The sequence below is a fragment of the Centrocercus urophasianus genome, unplaced genomic scaffold (genome assembly GCF_019232065.1).
Source record: "Centrocercus urophasianus isolate 14NV4802_14NV808 unplaced genomic scaffold, USGS_Curo_1.0 seq_5, whole genome shotgun sequence".
Classification (NCBI taxonomy): Eukaryota; Metazoa; Chordata; class Aves; order Galliformes; family Phasianidae; genus Centrocercus; species Centrocercus urophasianus.
Window position 1 is genome coordinate 4,591,164 of NW_024885088.1, and position 22,313 is coordinate 4,613,476.

General features: G+C 40.0%; 1 protein-coding gene across 2 annotated transcripts; it reads left to right on the forward strand.

Moving 5' to 3' along the window:
- The first annotated feature begins 386 nt into the window (after window positions 1-386).
- Window positions 387-21,873, forward strand: PARVG (parvin gamma). 2 transcript variants are annotated; one of them, XM_042835092.1, is made up of 13 exons: window positions 387-524; window positions 4,946-5,047; window positions 5,536-5,600; window positions 8,269-8,371; window positions 9,271-9,411; window positions 9,812-9,927; window positions 11,160-11,215; window positions 12,031-12,053; window positions 13,496-13,557; window positions 13,663-13,731; window positions 14,679-14,780; window positions 18,585-18,657; window positions 20,641-21,873. In XM_042835092.1, the coding sequence occupies exons 2-13, from the start codon at window positions 4,969-4,971 to the stop codon at window positions 20,718-20,720; spliced, it is 969 nt and encodes a 322-aa protein (XP_042691026.1). In that variant the 5' UTR covers window positions 387-524; window positions 4,946-4,968; the 3' UTR covers window positions 20,721-21,873. The 2 variants fall into 2 exon arrangements, with proteins under 2 accessions (XP_042691026.1, XP_042691027.1); XM_042835093.1 differs by having other exon boundaries at window positions 13,499-13,557.
- Window positions 21,874-22,313: the final 440 nt, after the last annotated feature.

Below are 22,313 nucleotides of genomic sequence, written 5' to 3' on the forward strand. Positions count from 1 at the left end.
GACTAATTAGCTGTCCAAGGACAAATGAGCTTATTTCCTTCTGCCTTTCTACTTCTGCCAGGTAGGAAGAAAAGTGCTGATCTGCCTTACTAAATGCTCTAAGGGCCGTGAGTAAGAGGTGTAATGTAGCATGATGATTTTATCTGTCACTGGATCTTTTATTAAAGGCAAAGAAAACATGCAGCGATGTGTACTAGCAAACGATGTGGTGCTATGAAACAATGGCAGTATCTTGCTTAATACCTTCTGGCATTTCAGGAGTTGTGAGGATGCATGTTTCCTGCATTTGTATTTCTGTTTATTGCAGTCTCCAGCAGGAACTGAGCATGCAGACAATGAAGTTCCGCTTATGACTCTGGTTTCATTTTCAAGTGCTGTCAGTGCTGTGTGGTGCAGCTTCCACCACGCACAGTGTGCGCGCTTCGTGCTGCCCTGTGCAGGGGCTGCAATGGAACCGAGCCCCTGAGCAATTGCATCGCGCTGCTGTGAGAAAAGCTTCTAGAGAAATACTGAAGAATTGAACAGTAAGTTTGGGACTCTTTCAGGGGGAGTTTTGGTGGGGTTTTTTTTCAGCTATAGGACTTTATGCTTCTTAATGCTTTCACATGGATTGTTCTTGCTGAGACAGTGTCTCTTCTGATGCTAGTGACTCTTGAAAAGTCTGATACTGAACAAGGAAGTAAAAATAAGTTTTAAACTGAGCGCACAGTGCGTGTTCTCTCTCTCTTTTTATTTATTCTGCTTTTTTGAAGGCAGAAGTGTTATCTCTAGCATTCAGAATTGGGTTTTGTTCCCTGTTTGTGTGATCTGTTTAGAAAACTGTTCCTAGGAAATGTGCTCGTGCTGATGCAGAGCAGGGCTTTTGTCTTGTTCAAACAGGAAGTTCAGCAGTTGAAACAATTTGGTAATGTCGGTGAGTGCCTGTGTGTATCCTACAGTCAGTTCAGATGTCCTCTCACCAGTGCTTTATATCATATGTCAGGGATATCTGGGAGTCAGACTGTGAGAAGACCTGACGTGAGATGAGCTGATGTGGCTCACTAAGAGAATGAGTTGGTTTATCTGTCGTTGTTGCAACATTATGCAATAATCCAGTTCTCGGCCTACCAAAAATTCACCACGGCAGGTGGTGCAAGAGGAATACAGCAGCTGTTGCTTTTAAAGTGAACAAGGCTGTGACATCTCAGAAAAAGAGAACAAAGGACCACATAAAGCCATTTCATTTGAATAGTCAATAATTAAAGCTCAATTTTATTAAAAAATTCCACTGTGAAATGCCACTACAATCAATATTCAAACAGTTGTCTCCTGGAATGATCTCTCCTCCTAATAGTGATAAATAATTCATGCAGGAGGCCAGAGAAAAATAGCATGTCAGTAAGAGCTCTGGATAGTGAATTTGAGCTCTAGACTGCAGAGGTTATGGGAAGCCTGGAAGCTTGCAGGTGAGCAAATCTCCCATCCTTTCTGATTTCTCATTAAGCAATTAAACCCAAGGAGGAGTCCAAATCCCATTTTGTTCTGTTTCACGCTGTTTCTGCAGCAGGTTACTTTTTGAAAGGCCACTACCAAGGATCAAGCCTTGCAGCAATGAAACTTGTCACAAGAGGCTACTCAAGAGTGCTAATTATTAGTAACAAGTAATGAGTCTATTAAATGCTAAGGAGCTGCAGTTCCTAGACTCTGAAATGGCAATTGGAAATCAGTATAGGTGAATGCAAAGTGAAACACATAGTGGGAAAACACAATACTGTTTCTACAGATAAGTGATGGGCTCAGAGCAGGGTGTTGGTATTTAGGAATAAGATCTTGGAGTTTTAATAGACAGTTCTGTTAAAGTGCCAGCTCAATCGGCTCAGCAGTGATCAGTAAAACAAATGATATTAGGAATTAGGAGGAAAGGCATGCAGAATAATGCAGAGGGCACCGCCCTAAACCTGTGCAATTCTGCTTCCTAGCCATTGAAAAAGGAAAAGCATTGGAGAAGGCTCTGAAAATGGGGGCTCAGATGATCGAAGTTACAGAATGGCATCTCTGCAAAGGATGTAGGGTGTGCTTCTTTGTGGAAAGAGATGACTGTTGAGGGTGTACTGTAGCAGCATAGTAACATAAAGATGTGAAGAAAATGAAGTAATGGCTCTCCATTTAGGTGTAGTGGGGTGCTTCAGAGGAAGTAGCCTAGGGTCAGAGCAAGCAGAAGGGAAGTGTTTCCTTATACCAGTTGGCGCTATGCTCTTCAGCTCCTCACTGTTGAATGGTGAGAGAGGCATGCATTCATGGGCAGGCTGGGAAGTTCATGAGAACTAAGTATTTTGACAGCATCAAATTATTAGGACTCCAGTTTTGGTTTAGAAAGGGTGAGCAGCAGGGTGTTGAAGCTTGTGAGCATGTTTTAGGGAAGTAACTTGTTAACGCTTGCTCTATTTTCTTTTCCCCTAAGCATCTGACTTTGGGTGCTGTAAGGGACCAGCAGCATCCAAATGATCTCTGATATCAGGTGACAGGACATTTTGTCTCACCCAGGATCGCCATTTTACCATTCTGTCCAAGTACAACACACAAGACCTAGTCCTTGGAGTACATTACCTTTCGTTAGTGTAAATTCTTAATTTCAGACCCTTTCCTATAGGCTTCCAAATGTTAAAGGTAGCTTTCTGATGCTTGGGTTCCTTGGCCAAAAAGATACCAAGGATGTGGCAGGCAATATGCCTTATTTTAATGTGTAAATATTCAAAGGAAGTGTAAGGGATGTGCAAGTTGGATATTGCAGTGAAGTTGAGTTGGTAAGTTGTGGTTTACATCAATTATTACATAGGGCTTTAGAGTAGAACTTTCCAAGACAAAACAAGTGCCAGAAATCTAATTTAAGTTGGACTTAGGTTTCTCTGTATTAATTACCTCTTTCCTCCTAGTTTCCTCCTCTAGACAGTCTCACCTCAGATAGTTCAGTTGCTCCCCAGGCACTAAGTGACTCAATTTCTCCGAAGTATCTTAATTTATTATCCACCTTTCAGGTGACAACATTCAGTTTTGCAGCCATAATGACAGTTATCGCTTTGTGACTCTTCTTTCTTGATTGTCTGTTGGGTTTGTATCTAAATTGTTTGCAAGACTGATATGCAAAAGTATTTAATTGCCACTTCCTAGCAATAATTGTGGCTTGGCAAGATCTGTATTAAAATACACATTCATAGTGGACTTTGACTGGAGTCTTTAATGAACACTGAGTCTGCAAAAGAGGATTATACATTTTTGAGTGAAAAACTACCAGAGAAATGCCACTTTGGAAACTGTCTCTGGGCAGTTGTGCAGTGGCATTTGCAGCAGCTCTCTTGCTCCAGGAGCAAGGAGGGCTATGAAGATTGTGAAGGGTCTGGAGGGCAAGGCGTCTGAGGAGCAGCCGAGGTCCCTTGGTGTGCTCAGCCCAGAGCAGAGGAGCTGAGGGAGGCCTGATGGCGGCTGCAGCTCCTCACGTGGAGCGGAGGGGCAGCGCTGAGCTCCGCTGTGTGACAGCGACAGGGCCAAGGGAACGGCATGGAGCTGTCAGGGGAGGGCAGCTGGGGGTCCGGGACAGGGGCTGCACCACAGGGTGGTTGGGCCACGGAACAAGCTGCCCAGGGCAGTGGGCATGGCACCAAGTGCCGGACTTCAAGGAGAGTTTGGGCAAAGCTTTCAGATATAGGGCTTGGATTTTGGGTAGTCCTTTGTGGAGCCAGGAGCTGGACTCTGTGATCCTTGTCAGACCCTTCCAACCTGGGATATTCCACGATTCTGTGATCTGCTGAAGTTAACTGATCTTTGGTTTAAAGAAGAGCTATCCTTTTTGTACAAACTTTTAAAAGAGACTGCTCAGGTTCTAGTACTATTCCTTGCTTTAGTCTTTGCCATGTTAAAGCATCCTAATTTTCTTAGTCTTGTGGACTTGGCCGATCAACCTTTACATGAACACACAGACTGCAAAAGCAAGCACTTGGAACTTTTCCTACCACTTAAGCATCCTGTAGAGCCTAGTTCTGTCTTTCGTGTTTTGTAGGCAACATGGAACAGATTTACGTATGCGTGGTTAAAAAATCAGACTTGTCTTTGCTTGTACTGTGGTTTAATTCGAGAACACTAAGGGACATCTTTGCCAGACCCTTCTTCATAGGTCACGGCTGGTATCAGGGTGAACTTCAGTTTGGTAGGACAAATGAGTGTCATACAACCTCCCCACCCTACTCCCACAGCTCCATTCTTTGGCTTCTGCTGTCCTCTGTGCAGCTCCTAGCCATTTTAGAAAAGTCTGCCTCTAGTATTGTTTGTTGACAGGGTATTTGCATCTCTGTGTTGTGTATTGCTGTTCTGCTTTCATTCAAAGATGGCTAGGCTGCGTAGGGAAGTCATTCTCCAGTCTGTGTTTAAGGTACAAATTGTTGAGAAGCTGTGCAACTTAATTTAACATCAAGTTGAGGTTGTATACCCAGAAGGAAGCTGCTTTTTTTTACACAACTGTACCAGATGGTCTAGTAAAGGAAACTGCTTGTATCTGTAAGCTCATGTCTAATTTAACTACTGCATTCTTGATTTAATAGTTCTTAAGTATTGATCATTTTTATATGTATTGGTATCTAGAAGCCAAAAGCTTTTTTTTTAATGTAAATTGAAAAATGATTTTACTAATTGATTCAGATGAAACAATTGGTTGGAATTAAGGCAAGTTTTTGTGCTTAAGGGCTTCCTTCCCTACATTCTGATTATTAACAGAAAAAATGAAGCTTCTTTTTAACTTTACATTTTTTTATTACGCATTTAAATATTATTTTCAGATTGTTTTTAGAAGTAATTCACAGGTCATTAAATAATAACTAAAAAAAAAGCCCTTTCACTTGTTTTCTTCATAACACTTATTTTCTTCTATTCATGCCTTCTTTACTCATGTTTCCTTTTACTCTGTATCTTTTATCAGGTAACCAGGACTGAAAAAATACAATGGATGCAGACTTCTTAAATGCGTTTACACAGCCTGCTGCTCTTAATAAATTCCTCGGTAAGAATGTCATCACTCCAGGTACGTACTTCGTAAACCAAGACAGAAAAAGGTCCAAGGAGTGACCTGAAGAGACAAGCAGAAAAATTGTAGTACGAATGAATCGTGTATTTTTCAACAGTAGTCTCCTGGCTTCATCGGCAGCAAGTAAATGCTGTGATGTGCATGTAGTTTGGCCTCTGACTCTCTTGAAGCAGATAATGAAGAAGCAACACAAGTCCTAGCTGATTCTTTAACTGAAATTGAAATTTCATACATAAAGGTCTGCCTAACTTTTGTTTGTTTCCAGGATTGTCCCTCTAGATTTATTGATTTGAATTACGTTGGAATGTAACTTCTGACAGCAGTCTTTAATGTTTTGATAAGTCATTTTCTTCCTTATGGGGAATCAATTGAAATAAAAAATGGCAATTTCTACACATGTCAGTTAGTGATACTGCAGATTTTATGGAAAACTTGCACGAGTCGTATCTGATAATTGTAATTGATCTTGTTTCTTTCCTTCATAGGAGAGAAGAGGAAACTCATAAAACCCACCTCAAGCAACAATCCCAAACTGGAGGAATTAAAACTGGTACAATTTCTTTTACTATAGTGTTTAACTGTTACCTGAGATTGCTGTACCCTGCCACATGGCTGCTCAGTCATGTAAATTACTCAGCTCCTTGGCCCCAGACCCTCACTCTGTAAGGGCATGGGCATGTTCTGATGCTGGCATTTGGGCTTTATCAAGTTCTAAGCTTTATGTGCTGACACCCCACAGAGTGGTCTCTGTTGTGAGTAAAGTGGAGAGCGGATTTAAAATCTGGGATTCTTCTTACATGATTTCTCACATAACCTGGGACATGTGTATGAAGTAGCCGGGTGGTACTTGGCTGTAGCAATAGTGTAATGGCAATAAGAATCCATCCAGGACAGCCAGCTGTGATTGAAAGGAAATCCATGTCAACACTTGTTATGACTAACAGGAGACGTTCAAGTACATTGAAGTTGGTTCTCCTGATCCTGTGATAACAGGCTGTGGAATTGCTGTGGTGATGGTCAGCAGTTTTCTCTCGTCCTTTGCCTTACGTCTGCAGATCACTGAAGGCTGCAGGCTTAGCACAAGCTAAGGTGCAGCCTGATGGGTTAATAAATAACAGAATAAGGAGGAGTGAGGATGTGCAAGCCACCAGTGAAATTGAAGAGAAAAGCCCTCAAGCTGTTGTGCAGTTCATTGTCTGCTTGAGGTGGCTGTGACAGATGAATCCTATTTCACGGGAAAGTGCTTTATTTCCAAGTAATTTTGAAAATTCCCCCTGTGCTTTCAATCACTGTGTTTTTCTAGTGGCATAGCCCAGGGGAAGGCTAGCATACTGAAATTTCCTGCAAGAAAAGTGGTTTGTCTCTTTTGAGACTGGCACTTCTTGCATTATGGAGATACTAAAAGTGTTAGAAATATTACAATAACAAGCTTAGGCTTTGTGCTGTTGTGTGTGTTATATGGCATTCATAAATTCTTAAATATGTGTGCTTCTTTATTATGTTTTCTTAAACCTTCATGCACATTTGATAAAAAATATTTAATTTCTATGTCAGGCTTTCACAATGTTTTTATATGAAAGAGGAAATCTTGAAAGGTGATGCTGCGAAATGCAATTATGTTGTCTGCAGAGACATTGCATTTGTTCTTTCCAGACTGCCAAAAATGAAGAGATTTCTTATTATATGGAGATTTCTGTGAGCTTCAGTGCTTGATTCTTTTCCTCTCAGAAACTCCTGAAAGAATGTTTGTCGCTGTCTGTCTTCTCTGTGGAAGATGGTGAGGTGGAAATGCAGACCCAAAGGAGGGCATCCTCCATGTGCCATCACTGCTACTGCTTGCCCTCTTGATCTAAAGTGTTTGTGGCTCTTTCGGAGAAGAGCTTGGGATGCAGAGGGGGAGCTGTAGAGATCCTTATTTAACTTGGAAAAAGACAGTCTTGCATTACGTTTTTGTCCTGAAGCTGGGAGCTAAGAAGTGTGAAATGGCTTGCTGTAGTTACTGTAAATATTGAAGAAAGTGTAAAAGAGAAGATGGTTGCTTTAGAAGCCAGTAGCAAACATCTTTAGGTATTCCTTTTCTCTTTTTTCAATTTATTCATTTTTACACACTGCTCTGCAGCTGAATGGGACCCCAGTAACAGGACTTGAAAGAGTAGTCTGAGCTGCAGGCTGTGGTCGTGGTTGTGAAGAGCTGAGATACCCAACGAGGAGTCTCATAAATCTATGCTTAGCAGTACTTTCTGCTTTTTGGTCTTGCCTGTAGCATGACATTTGGTGTACACGTCTAGCCCTTGCCCACCTAGACATCACCAGGTCTTAGGCTGCAGGAGCAGAGCTTTCTGCTCTAGAAAACACCAGTTACTTTGTTGTTGAGGAAGTGTGCTTACACATGCTTTGTCAGCTCCTCAGTTCAGGAAAGTGCCCAAGTTGGGCATTTTTTTCTCATGCAATTTCAAGCATCCCAGAGGTCATTATTTGTATTTTTATAAACTGTTTCTTATATTTTTGTTACTGCTGGCTAACTTACAGGGACCTGCTATGAATTATCTCTTATATTTACATCAAACGAGAAGGAGATCACCCATACAACATACTCCAAGTACTCACTTGCAGCAGTAAAAATAGCAATATGAGCAATACATGTCCTTTTTCAGGAGATTCTTATTGGTAACCAGCTGGGACTGCTGCTTTTTAGTTCTACTTCAGCCAGTCATCTTGCCTTTGTATTAGCATATGTGACTAAATAAGGAATGGAGAAATGCTGAGGAGCTCCTCTGGTGTCGTGCATGCAGGATACAACCCACAGAATGAGAGAAAGCTTTCACAAACTTTTGTCTGTATGAATTCTCTGATGTCTAATAAAGGCAGGGATTGGAGGTCTACTGTACTGCCTTCTCCCTAATGGAAGTGGCAATAGGATCTGCCTTCTTCCCTGTGAAGCTAATTCTACAAAATTCATGAGAATATAACTTGAGAGGTACCTGTCTCACTTAAAACTTTGCCCAGACGTGGCTAATGAGCCTTGTATTATTAGGAAGAACCAATTGACACTTAACTTCCAGTTTCTTTAAAAAATAACCAAGAAGGAAAAAGGAAGTAGAGGTTGAAAGCAAAATGAAACATGAAATAAGACTAAAGAAAGAGGTAAAGCATGGCATAGCACTGAGGACTTGTCCAGACAAAAATATAATTGTCAGCTGTTTCGTTTTCCTCCACAGCTGCTGATTGACTGGATTAACACAACTCTGAAAGAGGAACACATAGTAGTGAAAAGTTTGGAAGAAGATCTGTATGATGGGCTGGTACTTCATCATCTCTTGGGTAAGCTGCTTCTGAGTTAAGCTCGCAAATAAGTAACAGAAAACCTTTACAAAGGTAGGATAAACATACTCTTGAATAGAAAGTGCTGTGGTTAAGTTGTGATAAAGGCAACTCTGAATGGATGCCTGGTGATCCACTGTTGTTTTATACAAATATTGTCTTCTCAGAAAGTCTTTAGCATCAGCCAAGAGCACAAAGGCAAATTATGATGCTACCAGAAATATCAAATGGGATCAGCACAATGATTTGTATATTTTCCAGCTTTTTTGTTTTGTTTTGTTTTTAAGTTTCAGGTCTAATACTCTGAATTGATGAATATCAATTTATTAAAGATGTGATCTCTTGGAACAGCCTCTTGGTCCATTTGTTTCTTCGTTTTCCCTGTCCCTGCTTTGTTTTTCATTTTTTGGGCACTCCTTTCAAATCCCATCTCCTTTTCCTCAAAGTTGAAGACAGCAGAGTGAATAGGATTAGCTTATTTTCATAGATTGTTTGTCTGACCAATGAGCTGGTATTTCTTCTTTATGTGTGAGTTGGTGAGTATGGTGAGTTTGTGCAGTACCTACAGGAAGGATTAATGTGTTGAATTCTTGTATGTTCCCCTAGGAAAAGGAGTGATGTGGAGTGCTGGGGATGGAGATGCTGCTGTAAGGAATGGGCTGAGACCTTCAGAGTTTTACTGTGTTTACTTGAGGCTATCAGAGAGTGGGAGTTTGATAAGGCATATGCTGTGGGCGGGCTGTGGGTCTGAGGTGTGGAAGCTGCTAAATAGTACTGGGCATTGAAAACAAGACTTTGTGTGCTTTGCTGTGATTTTATATTGATTTTTTTTTTTTTTGTTTCCTCTCTGTGATGGTGTTAAATGCATCCATCTTCTTTATGTGGGCTCTCTGTCAAAGAAAATCTAGGATCTCTCAAGCTGGATGTTGACAAGATAGCATTAACAGAAAAAAAACAGCGTCAGAAACTCTCTGTGATTCTGGAAGCTGTGGCTAACTGTTTGCAACTGGAAGAAAGTCAGCTGAAATGGAGTGTGGAAGGTAGGTGCTGCTGTGAAACAGGACAAAATCAACCATCCTGAGGCTTCCTCTGCTGTAAGACTGCTGTGAAGCAGTGGAGTGCCAGAACAGTAATTAAATGACCTGTTTGCAATTATTAGTTGAACCACAAGTGAGACAAGAATATCTAGCCCCCGACTAAGTGCAGCTGTGTCCTCCAGATATGTAGTTTAACAGCCTTTAGCGTCCATGTGAATGTCTCACAAAAAGGACTTTCAAGACGTGTTATTGCTGAATTGTGATGTGATATAAACCTCAACTTGGTGTCCCATCTGTGTTACTGTGACTTTGGGATGCTCTGTCCAGGAAGAACTTAGGATATTACAGTGAGGTTTAATTGTTCTGCACAATAAACTTTGTATTCTTTCTTTACATGGTACAGCGATTTTAGCAAAGGATTTACTGAGCACACTGCATCTTCTGGTCGCAATAGCAAAGCACTTCCAACCCAGTCTGGCTTTTCCTCCAAATGTTCATGTGGAAACAATCACTATTGAGGTATTTATGGCTTTAATATTTGTCACCGAGTATCCTAAAACGTTTCACAAGACTTAGTTTTATTTATAATTGAGGAGAAATGTGTGTGCAACAGTAAATGGGAGACTTATTTTCTGTGAACTGTATCTTTCAATTTAATGACTAGACCATAATTTTTGAGCTTAGTTCAGGTGCTGTAACTTTAAAAGGATAGAAACACTATGTTACTTTTTCTCTTTGATCGAAAAAAGGAATGGTCCAATCTGAAAGCAGCTATTGGTATAAGTAGAGAAGCAAAAGAAGAAATTCTGTTCCTGCTGTCTCTAAATGCTTTAAATTAGAAGCCTGTGCTTACTGAACATGACATTAGTTTCTTTCTAGGGGGAGTCTGTCCATTGGTGTCACATTTGGGTATTTTTCTCTATGAGCTGAGATTTGCATGCTTTCTTTCTCCACTGTGTTTCTTTAAGTCAGCTCTGGAACTTCAGGAGAATATTCAGAAGCCCACGGTTTGAGATACAGTTGCAAAAATCAGCACCGCTACATCGCAGTTTCAACAGTACAGTTGCCATTCTGTTGTGTTTTGAGCCCTGCACCCTGTATGGCATTACCTAGAGTTTTCACTCTTTGAAGGATAGTAACTGGAACTGGGACCATACGCACACTTAAAGTACATTTTTCATGTCTGGAGGATTCAAAGTGTCAGGTAGGGACAGCCTCTTTAGGGGCCGTGTCCCAGCCTAGCACTCAGGAACAAGTAGACTCTTTGATTTCTTAGAATTACTCTAATTACTTGTCCCTCTGCAGAGCTCAGATGCTCCTGTCATGTGAATCCTTCCCACCAGTGAAAAGTCAGACTCTTTATAAAGCAGTCCTCCCACTAGTGCCCTGTGTGGCTGCAAGTGCCTCAGTGCACAGAAATCAGGAGGGATTATTTATAAAACCACCGCATCAGAAATGAACATTAGCCCTGAGAGAGAGGGGGCCGTGGTAATAGAGATGGTGGGGTTTTGGTGGTGAGCTGTTTCTTCACAAGAGAAATTAATGCTCCTGAAGGGAACAGGTCATTCTTGGTTGAAGAGAGCAGAAAGGAGCAGCAACTTCTCAAAGTGCCTGTACTAATTGTGCTGGGCTTCTTGATCAATGCTCTCTGGTAGTCATTTAAGGCAGCAGACAGTTCATGAAAGTGTCACTAATGCTTTCAGATTTTTTTTGCATAACAAAACCAAAAATACATATTTTCTGTTTAACAGAACACCTCCAAAGGATTAAAGACAGCAAATGGGGTGGAATATATCACAGGAAGCAAGTAAGAGGGGATATATTTGGTTTGTACACTGTCAATCAGAAAAGAAATATTGTGGGTGTTTTTCCCCTTAGAAACAAAAACTATCTGATATTATGATGATGACAAAAATCATAAAAGCAGGCATGCATATGCATGTTCTACTTTTTATTTAAATTTCTCTAAAATAATGTATACGAGTATTTATGAGGTTGTTATTGCCATGGAATATTGCAATAAAAATAGTAATAAACATCCAGTACTCTAAATTCACTGTAAAATAAACAGGAAATTTTATAAAGCCACAGTGGTTTATATCTACTATTCATTTATTTCTATTGTGTCCATAAATTAAGAAAATGGAGGCAGGTTTTTGCTTATTCTGGTTTGATGAAGTAAGGTTTGGGCTTACTGAGTTTGTGAGGTGCTGTGGTTATTAAAGATCTGGCAGGATATCATTTTTACACCAAGAAAATATGGCCATCATTCCAAGAACCAAAAACAGACTTTCCTACTGTCATCTTTTATATGCTAGAACACCTTCAAATTCTAATTTCATGAGCAGCTTATTGCAAGAGGTTATTATGGGTTGTGTTTATAAAATAAATGTTCATTGGTCTGTGGGCCAGTTAAATTTTCATGTTTCCAAGTATCTACACGGATATACAGTGTGCTTAAAAGTGTCTCTTGAAAAGTTACTCTGACATAAAGTTAATGGCACTTTGTACTGTATCTCCTGCTTTACAAGGTGCCTGATGGCCCAGATAAGCTTTGCTTATGAATAAGATTAGTTCTGTTGAATGCTTTTTCTAATTCTTTCTTTTTTATTGCACCTCCAGAGAGAATTCAGAAGAGCAGTCAAGTAAGTACTGGCTTTGCCAAATCCAGCACTTCTCCATTAAGTATTATTATGCCTCAAAGTGGGATCGATTTTTACCGTGTGATAAAATCATTATGTTTCCACTAGAATTAGTGGAGACTCATTGATTTCTCCTAGCATTTTTCTGCAAATGTCTTCTCTTAAAGTCTGTATATTCAGCACAATATGGCTTGGAAGCTGGATAGCCCCTTTGCCTGTGGGCTGCAGGTAGGAGGTGAGACAGGGAATGATGCAGTGAACTGATGACCCAGCAGAGAAGCCCTGGCTGGGGACAAAATATGCCTTGAACTAAAAGAAATAATTAGTCTGTGCTGATCTCATTCTCTCTGTTGGAACTACTTATGAACACAGTGCCATGAGAATTGTGTTTCTTCTTGCCTCCGTAGTTGCAATGTCATTTCCTTTCTGCGGTTTTCAGATAGGATTCTGAAATCTGGTGCTTAGTTATGGATAGCAGCTCACTAAAGCAAGCAGCCTCCTTGGAGATTTTACCTTTAGGGCCTTTCAGGGCTATGAAACACTTGAGGTGAAAATTGTCCAATGTGTGCAGAGACCACAGAATGTCTTGGTACTGCCCAAGCTTTGGCTAGAGGCTTTTGGCTAGCACACCATGAGCTGCTCCTTGCTGCTAAGGAGCATTCTTCATCCCTGGTGAATGAGTGCAACTGTTATAATTCTCTGCTGCACCCTTTGTATTAGCATTTCATACTTTGCAGAGGTGCAAACTGTATCATTTAATATGTGTTTATCACTTATTCCCCTGACTGGCCTCTAGCGTGGGCTGAAATAGTGAAAAATACTATAATTGAGTATTTCTTCCAAAGGATTGATTCTGCTGGAAAAAGAAATCTGAAATTCACTCTTCAGAATGCTGTCTCCATCTATTTTTAACACGGCTTACTTAACAAAGGCTGAAAGGAGTCTCATAGCACAGCTCCAGAAGAGGGCTCTCTCGCTTCTGAGACTGCTGCAGGTTGCAGACTGGCTCTGAGATGTGATGGGATCCATTCACCTGCTTCCCAGCAGGGAGGGAGAGCAAACCAGCTAAGCTCCTTCACTGCAGAGGCTTCCTTGCTGCTGACTTTCTGGAGGAACCTTTCTTAAGCAGAGTTGCATTTGCCTACCTGCACCCTAGAAATGTATTCCTCATTTGGTTTTGCTGCCAGTACTGGTGCAGTATAAATCTTGAGAACATCTGCAGGTAACAATTACAGAGCTGAATGAATTTGGTATAATCAGGCTAACGAGAAGCTTCTACCTCTGTCCTGTGTTAAATCCAAAAGCAGGATTTTTTCCATTCTCCCTAAAGCATTTTTCCTCCCTGGTTTATAAGGTGTGATTGCCTTTCTCCTTCTCAAGCCATCTTAAATCTGTGATCTGACAGTTTATTCCATACAGTATCAATTAATGTTGTTTTGATACAGCAGATGATGCCTTTGATGAATTATTTAGCCGTGCTCCTGAAAGACTGGATGATGTAAAAAAGGTAATTTATTTATTTATTCCTTAACAGAATCAAAATATATTAGGTGAAACATAATTCATGACCACTGAAAAAAATGTTCTTTTATTCCTCTCCTGTTTTCCATAGGTGTTTTTGCAGTTTGTCAACCAGCATGTTGGAAAATTGGGATTAAATGTGAAAGACATGGAATCTCAGGTAGCCTGCATTGAACTGAACCTTATCATTTCCTGTCATTTATTTGAGTGTTTCACCATTAGGATCCCTCTTTTTTGTTGTATCAGTTTTAAACTTGTCAACATAACGATTATATTTAGCTTTGGGTTAAGATATCAGGCTTCAGTCTCTGAAATTTGAGAAACTTCTAAGAATTGGAAAAATAAAGCATTGTACTGAATACTGTACGTTCCTTGTAATGCTACAGGGAGTCATTTTCAGAGTTGACTGAACTTCCATCTTTCTGAAGTAAGGCTGATTTCTGAGAATTACACTGATAGGTTGGTTGCTGGTGTTTAGTGATCTTTAATGCAGGGTTTGCTGCAGGGTAGGAAGGCTTGATTTTCTTTAAATGGCAGAACTCCATCCTTTGAACATCGAGCTTCCTTAGAGTGTGTCAAATTGCAGAAGTACTTGCTGGGCAGCCCAGGATCAACTCCCACGCACAGGAAAGAGAGGCTCCATCACACCTCCACTGTTCTTGGGGATGGAGCAAGGGATGGGGGGAGGTTGCAGGGGTGTCCCTGATCCTTTTTTCTTTGCTTCCCTGGACACATACACTATAGCAGCAGGAGAAATCAGCCTGTGAGAAGGGAAGTTCTGGGAGGCTTTTGTTGTAAATCTCAGGCAATGCGCACAAGTGTATTCATGTGTTTGTCACTTGTGGCTATCTGAAGTCTCGTCACATCTGGAACAGTTTGTTTTAATAGCAGTCCTTTCACGAGGTTGTATTTTTTTTTAATATGAGCTTAGGAGCCTTATGTAAGTATGCACGAAGCGTGCTGTCTGAGAGGTCGAGGAGGATGAGTCACTGGGCTGTCTGGTTGCCAGAGTACCGTTGCAATTCTCTTATCACTGGAGTGGTGTTTATCTTTGGAATTTACTAAAAGCCCACATAATAAATAATATTCAAATCATTCCTCTTCCAGTTTGCAGATGGAGTTATTTTACTTCTGTTAATTGGACAACTAGAAGGTTATTTTCTGAATTTAAGGGATTTCTTTCTGACTCCAGCTAGCACCACAGAGATGGTAAGTTGTTATTTAATCACTTAGAACCCGAAGCTTCAAACATCTTGTGTATTTATTGCTTCCATATGTCGGAAGAGCTCCGTGTCTTGCTGTAACTGCTGCTGCAGTATAAAACCATATACATGCACGGTGTTTGCTAATGATGCTTTGGGACAGTACAAACGCAGGTACTAGGTGCTATTCAAATACTTTGGGACATATCTTCTTCAAAAATGTATTGTCTTATGTGATGTGAGCTATTGTTAATTGCATTTATTTATGCAGATGCATTCTTCTGAAGCCTTCCAGTTAAAATCAGAGTCTCTCTGCAGCAAGGAATTGGTGTGCTATCCTCCTACTAGTCTGTCCTACAAATGACATTGTTAAACGGATGACATATCTTGCATAACAGAATTGGATTCATATAGCTTTCCTTATGTCATCCTAAAAATATACCGTAATTGAGACATGACCAGAACATTTTGAAAGCCCCTTCTGTACTTTAGAAGCTCTTGAGAATATACCTCCTTTCTTCCTGGCTCCATTCTCAACCTCTACCAGGCAGGTTTTGTCAGAACTTCCTAAGAAAATAGTCGTATCAGCCAGAAGGTAGTGCATGCTGGGTTGCTGGTGTGAATGCCCCAGCCACACATCCAGGATTCTGAAATGTTTTGAGGCATCTGAGATCTTTTCAAATTGTTTCTGATGTTGCTAAGGTCGTAGGTGTTTCTGATGTGGCTCAGTTGCTGATGCTGGTGGGTCATGCACACTTCCAGGAAGCTGACCTGAATAAAACGGTTATTTACGTTGATGATTTTGTATACGCGCATGCCTTTGCACCATAAAATCAAAAAAACTTTTTTCATTTGGGTCAACGAATGGCTCAGAAAATCACAGAATTATAGAATGGCCTAGGCTGAAAAGCACCACAATGATCATCTAGTTGAAACCCTGGATGTTTTTCCTGGGTTGTATTCGTTTAGGTCTCTGAAGATGAAATGTTTCATATCCTTTGTGCTCTAGAGATATCTGAGAAGGGAATCTCTCCTCTGATGTGATTTGCATTCAAGGTTTCCCACACGAATGTCGATTCCCAGTCTCACTGCAGCTCATCTCCCCAGGCACTATTTATCTGTGATGAAAATTCTCAGAGATCCCTTCTTCAATAATAAATACTTCTGTGGAGATCATCAAAGCATTTAAAAGTACAGCTGTCTGAGATATAGGTTCAGATTTTTTCAAAATTGGTTGACTGTTAAAGGCATTAGGAAAATTCAGAGTTTATATCTAAGATGATGGGAAACAGATTTTGAAAAGTTAAATAAAATCAAAGCTTAAAATCTTTCCCTTTCTCCTCCTCTGCTCAGTTTTTGAAACTGTGTGCTCTGGTCCACTGAATTAGGAACAAACTTTCTACGTTTTCTTCCTTCAGAAGAAGTCAATGAATATTTTTGCATTTAAGATTTTGTAGATAATGTTTTCCTTTTTGTATTAGCCCTGTTCCGACTTGCATGGATCTCAAGAAATGAGATGCCTTCACTACATTTTAGGTACAAACTGAGCTTAGAATACCTAGTTCTTACCCTGCTTCCAATGGTCACTAGCCCCAGATGAGGTTATAATGGGACTACACACTGGTTCAATTCAATACTATACATTCCAGCAATTTCATTTTAGCAAAATTATTTTCAAGAGCTGTATTTTCTGTTGAATACTTTGCCAAAGTGCTATTTACTATTATTCTTGTCTGATGTTTATTACAAGAAAGAAAGCAAGATGACAGTACAACTAAAAATATTGAACTACCATGGTTCAGCTGTCATTTGAACATAAAATGTCTTTCAATCCCCATGTGCTGTCTTACTCCCTGCCATTTTAGACGTTAATTGGTACTGTAAAGTATGAAAATATAACCTTTGCTGATATTTAAAACATGTCATTCATGTAACAAAAGTGTGACAACCACACGCACCACTGAGATCAGTGCAGTGTACCAACTTGCTCTCAAGCTGGAAGCTTGTAGTTCCAAACTGATAAGTGCGCCTCGTGAGTCACAAGGAGGGGAAACTGGAATGGAAGCTGTGATACCCAGAAGGAAAATAGAAACAAAAACTAAAGGAGATAGGGAGGATGGGAGTTCATGTTGCAGGGGCAGGAGAGCTGAACAAAGTGGGGATGACATCCTGGAGGTGACTGGCCTGCAGGTGCAGCAAGTCTGTGCTCCAAGTGGGTTACTTTTGTTCTGGGTGTCTCTTACAAACAGCAAGGCTTATAAGCAGCTGTAAATCAGGTCTGGTTCTGGGTGCTCATGTCTATAGGAAATCATATATCATAAGACAAGGGATAGAATTATGAAATTATCAGGCCGGAATGAAGGGTGAACTTTGTGTGGCCAGGTGATAAGGCCTGGGAAGGCTCCTGTGCTTATCACAACTGTGCAGACTTGGTATTTTTTGTCAAACCAGTCCCAAAGCTGAAATATCCCGAGCATTCTGATTGCTGTCAGATTGTAAATCCTGGAGAATTTGCCATCTATTTTGAGTGTGGAAGTGCAGCTGGAAGGAACAACTTACTTTTCTAGGTTGCCTTTCTTAGGTAATTATCAGTATTTCTGTCTGAAGATTTACATTGAAATCTGCAAGTTTCTTTTCCTTGCAAATCTCACGTGCTTTAGGGAGGAAAATGAGATCCTTTCACCTGTGCTGATTCAATAAGAAAACATTTGATTTATTCATTCTGATCAGAAAAATTGTGTAGATTGGTATGAACTTAAGCTCCCCTGTCTGCTGAGCATGAGAGGAAGAAAACAAGCTCAAATTTTGTCAATCTCGGTTACTTGTAAATCACAGAACCGGGTAAAACATAAATCTATCGCTTCATTTCAGAGCACACGGTTTTTGCTTGGCTTATGCATGTGGGACCCCAGTGCTTTTTGTCAGAAGATAATAGGGAACAGCATGGCAGCATTTAATGTTGTACCTCCTGAAGGATAAATTGCTCAGTAGCCTAAGGAACATACAAAGAAAATTTGAAGTTCTTATAGGCCTTGTTACATCATTAGAGGAAGAGAGCCTGCTAATTACCATGCAAGTAAATAGCTGCCCTTAAGCTGTAAGGAGCTAGTAAATTGAATGTTATATTATGTTGAAATATCATTCATCATTACTGCACATGCCTGTGGTGCAACTTTCATGTGGGAAAGAGAGAAAAACAAGTGAGGAAAAACTGGGAAATAGAGGTATGCTTAATTTCTCAGGAGTAACATTAAGGGATATCATCACTACTATTACATGCATATACATCTTTATAAGTTAAAGCATAAACCTCACAAATATAGCTGATCAGAAGATTTCCAATCTTGGTAATACTAAATGAAATACAGACAACTTTTGACTTGCATACTTTTTTGCTCCAAATATGGTAAGCATATGGGCATTGTTTAAAAAAAAAAAAAAAAAAAAGTAGAAATAAATTCAGTGCATTTGTTAGATCCAGTTGCGAATCTACTCTGCTTTCCCTGTGGAAACATCCATTAACAGAAGACTTTCTCATGCAAGGTCTATTTTTAAATAAATGGATTGTTATTCCCACCCCATGGGTGGGATGCATATTGCTGGAGATGGGTTGCGCATCTGGTTTTGTATGATAAATGGTAGAAATTCTGAAGAGCACTCCATCAAAAGTAAAGAGATGAATATTAGTGTGGATTTATGAATCACTATCTTATTCCAGCTACTAGAGAAATACTTCTAAAACCATGCTGGTTGTTATGCTGTTAGATGGACAGTATTTTCAGTTACACTAATGTCTTTCTCTTGTCAACAGCTTCACAATGTTAACCTTGCATTGGACTTGCTAACGGATGGAGGTCTTCTCAATTTTTCTGTGAACTCTGAAGGTAAGTCATGGCACACAGAATTGTCTGGAGTAGCACTACTAACATCCTGGCTAGCAAAACAGGGTAATTGAAGAAAGTAGCTTCTGCAATGTGACACCCGTGCATTTCATTATATGAATGACCCATAGTTCCTTGTTCAGAATGAATAAAAATAAAGCTGAATATTGTTTTGATTTTTTTTGAATTTATTTCTGTGCTAAAGATGTTACAGTATTACAGATATATCAATTACACTGAATTTAAACTGTTCAATAAGTCAGTGATTGTCACAGATTTAGAAGAGTGGCAGTTCTTATTGAAAGTACAGCAGCTGAGCTGGAGGGAAAGCCATCTTCCTATTTCATAAGAAGCTTAGGTGATACAAAACCAAACTTGTTTTATATGAGAAGGCACCTTTCAGAACATGTACTGAGAATCAGAAAGAATAATTTTTTTATCCAAATCCAGAGTGGCTGGTGGGTCAATCACCTGAATATGACATTTATAGGTCTTGGTTGTTGCTCTGCCTACTTCAGACCTCCGAGCTGAGTCTTGATCTCCATCATTCAAGTGAATACTTATATTGCTGAGTCAGTGCTTTGTGTCTGATTTTACTGGGATGTATGTTCCTGTTCCTCTCTCGCCTTGCCAAAAAAATTCCCTTGACTGAGTCCAACTTTCTAACTAAAAAATTGCCCGACAGAACATTTTTGACCAGCTGCTCATCCATGTGCAATGGGGATGTGGGATGCAGCTGCATTAATGAGTTCTCAAATAGCACAAGAGAGGGCTGTGTCTGCTCAGGCTGACTTCTTGCAGAGGACAAGGCATGCAACCTCAGCCTGTCATTGCTCCCACAAGCTCAAAATCTTGTTGCTGAGTAAGAAAATCAAGTGTTTGTTAAAAATAAAAAGAATTACCTCTTCCATTGTTAGTTATTCATCAACAAGTCTATGTCTGTATTTAGTATGGAGCCTAGTGCATCAAGGAGAGGGAATGACAGAATATAGGACTTCCTCTGTTTTCATTTTTGTTTTCTTTTTCCTCTAACACTTCAGTGATTCTGGAAGTTTGCGTGATGAGCATGTATGAACTGTGGGCCTTTTGCCATATGGCACAGAGCTATGAGTTTAGAAAGCTATTTATATTAAATATGAAACAAGTAACTGGCATGAGCTCAGATCTCCATGCTGGGATCAACTTTTTATATGAAAAGAGTTAAAGCCTTGCTTTTTTCTTTCCTCTGACTATTCTCTACTGCCTCAAATACATATTTAATAATTAAAAAAAACATTGGAGCTAACGTCCACAGATCCTTAGCTTCATGGGGAAAATCGTCAGTTAGTAATTGATTTTAATATGATTTAGGGGTACTACAGATGTACACTTACTGTTCGAGGATCTCATCAATTGGTGTTTCATTGTTTCTTCTGATGATTTACAGCAATAACAGAAGAACAGCAAACCTTCTCTATTAGCTACAATCTTCCGTTGCAATTATTAAACACGACAGAAGGTTGCATAACAAGAAAGTGGAAGCTGAGAACTAAAATCAAAAAAGGAAACAACCAACAGCAGGAGAACATGATAGAAACATGACAAAAAAATAGTATCAGGCAATTCCCAGTATGATTCATACCATAGAAAAATCAAAAACAATGAAAGGTGTATGAAAAATGAAAGGTGCAAAGTCCTATTAAATTATCTTCTTTGTTCTATCAGAGAACAAGAGATAAGAATTATTTCTTGCTATACATTATTTATCCTGTCTTCCAGCAAGATAGTGCAGCAAAGGTTCTTTTTTCTTATGTTCATTTAATGAATAAATATTTTTCTGAATTTGTGGTTCCTGTTTTGCTTCTTGTTGTAGTCAAACTATGTAAGTTTACATTATAATCGGAGAAAGTTGGAAGATTGGCTTTGGCAGTGGTGGAATCCTCTAGTCCTCCAATTAGAATTGCTAACTCTTCCCATCTGGTTGTGTTCCTTCTTGTGTATCCACAGATATTGTGAAAGGAGATCTGAAGACTACAATGAGGGTTCTGTATTGCTTGTATTCCAAATACAAGGCTAAAGAAACATGAAGAGCAAGGCCAAGAGCTTAGATTGCCTCTTTTTCTTCTTTTTCCACCTCTTTCCTTTTCTTCTTTTTTTTGTGCTAGCATGTCATGGTCTGGTTTTTGGCTCTGTTTGCCACTGTGTATATGCATGGACTTGTGTGTGACACTTGCTGTATTAACACTGCATATGCGAGTATGTATAGATGGCCTGAATAACTGGAAGTATGTGCATGTCCAGGGCCAGTGAATTGTGTAAATCTGTGACTGCAGCAACAGTTTGTTCCAACTGAGATCTCTGATGCTGCAAGGAAGTGTAACGTGTGCTTGTGTGAGACTCCAGATTCTTTGCTCCCGGAGACGAACATGGAAGGTGTTATTGCAACCTCCCCGCTTTTTTGCTTCTTGTTTACTCTGAAGAGGGAGAAGGTCCACCATAGCATCTCTGGGAAGGTTACATATACTATAGAAGTTCAGTTTACACAAGTGGTCACCTGTTGTCAGATGGAGCATTTGTACCAGACACCAGAAGAATAAGTAGTCAAAATGAAGTTGGCATTTACCATAGAATTTGATGAAAGTTTCATCACTTGCCTTCTCTGGAAAAGGGACCAAGGATTACATGCTGCCATGAGACTGCAGTAACCAAAGGGATCTCCTGCATAGCTATGGAAGAATGCCATGGTTTCCTTGACAAGTTAATGCCAAATTGGACAGCTCCAGCCTGTTGCAGCCCTAATGTAATGTGTTACTGGTGGGAATGCTGATTGCCACACCGGGCACTTTACAGAAGAGGTTGATGTGACTGCATTTCCCTCCAGACAGAGGTGGTAGATGCTGGTCAATTCTACAGCTGGTAGAAGTAGAGGCCATCATGGATGTGTGGAACAAAACTCAGTTTCTGCCACTTCCAACAGCATACGCATGCTGGGAGCTTTCAAACTCCCCTGGGACCCTCTTAGCAGTGTTTGTCTGACAACAGTCCCCACGCACTCCATCAGGACCCTCTGCCTGCAGCCTGCTAACATGTCGTGTGAACTGTAACCCTTCTCTTTCTCTGGTGTTTTAAATCAGAACTCTTTCAAAACCTCTGTCTGCTAACGTTAAGGTTAGCTTAACGTTATGTCATGTTTGTATTGCATAAAGCTCGAGATGTAATTAAAAGAAAGTTTTGATATTATTTTGGCTTCTCTCTAAGCTGATTTAATTTCGTGCAGTCGGTGACTCTGATACTTGATCTCCGATCCAATCCTCCAACTGTGTAGTAGTGGGAAACTGAAGCATGCTGAGTGTGAGTGGTGACATTTAAAGATGAGAATTTGTTGTGTCTCGTTCCTGATCACCCAGCCAAAGAAAGATCCTTAGATAGCAATAATGAGAAGTCTTTAAGTCCTTCCTTTGAAAATGGTAATAATGCACAGCAGCTCAAGGAAAGCATTCTACGACGTAAGCCCTTTTGTGCTAATAATAATCTCATTATGTCTTTACAGAGGAAAAATCCAGTGTGTGTTGCCAATGAACTACAAGATCAAGTTGCTTCCCTAGCAAAAGTTGTATTTGCTATTTCTAAAGATTTAAGTGAGAAATACTTGTTTTCTCATGTGCAGTTCTCTTATGTCT

Bases quoted from the DNA above. Each gene is read 5' to 3' on its own strand.
- PARVG (XM_042835092.1), top strand. From the start codon at position 4,969: ATGGATGCAGACTTCTTAAATGCGTTTACACAGCCTGCTGCTCTTAAT. The intron at 8,372-9,270 runs GTAAGCTGCTTC...TCTCTGTCAAAG, and splicing joins GGTACTTCATCATCTCTTGG to AAAATCTAGGATCTCTCAAG. The intron at 9,928-11,159 runs GTATTTATGGCT...TCTGTTTAACAG, and splicing joins TGGAAACAATCACTATTGAG to AACACCTCCAAAGGATTAAA.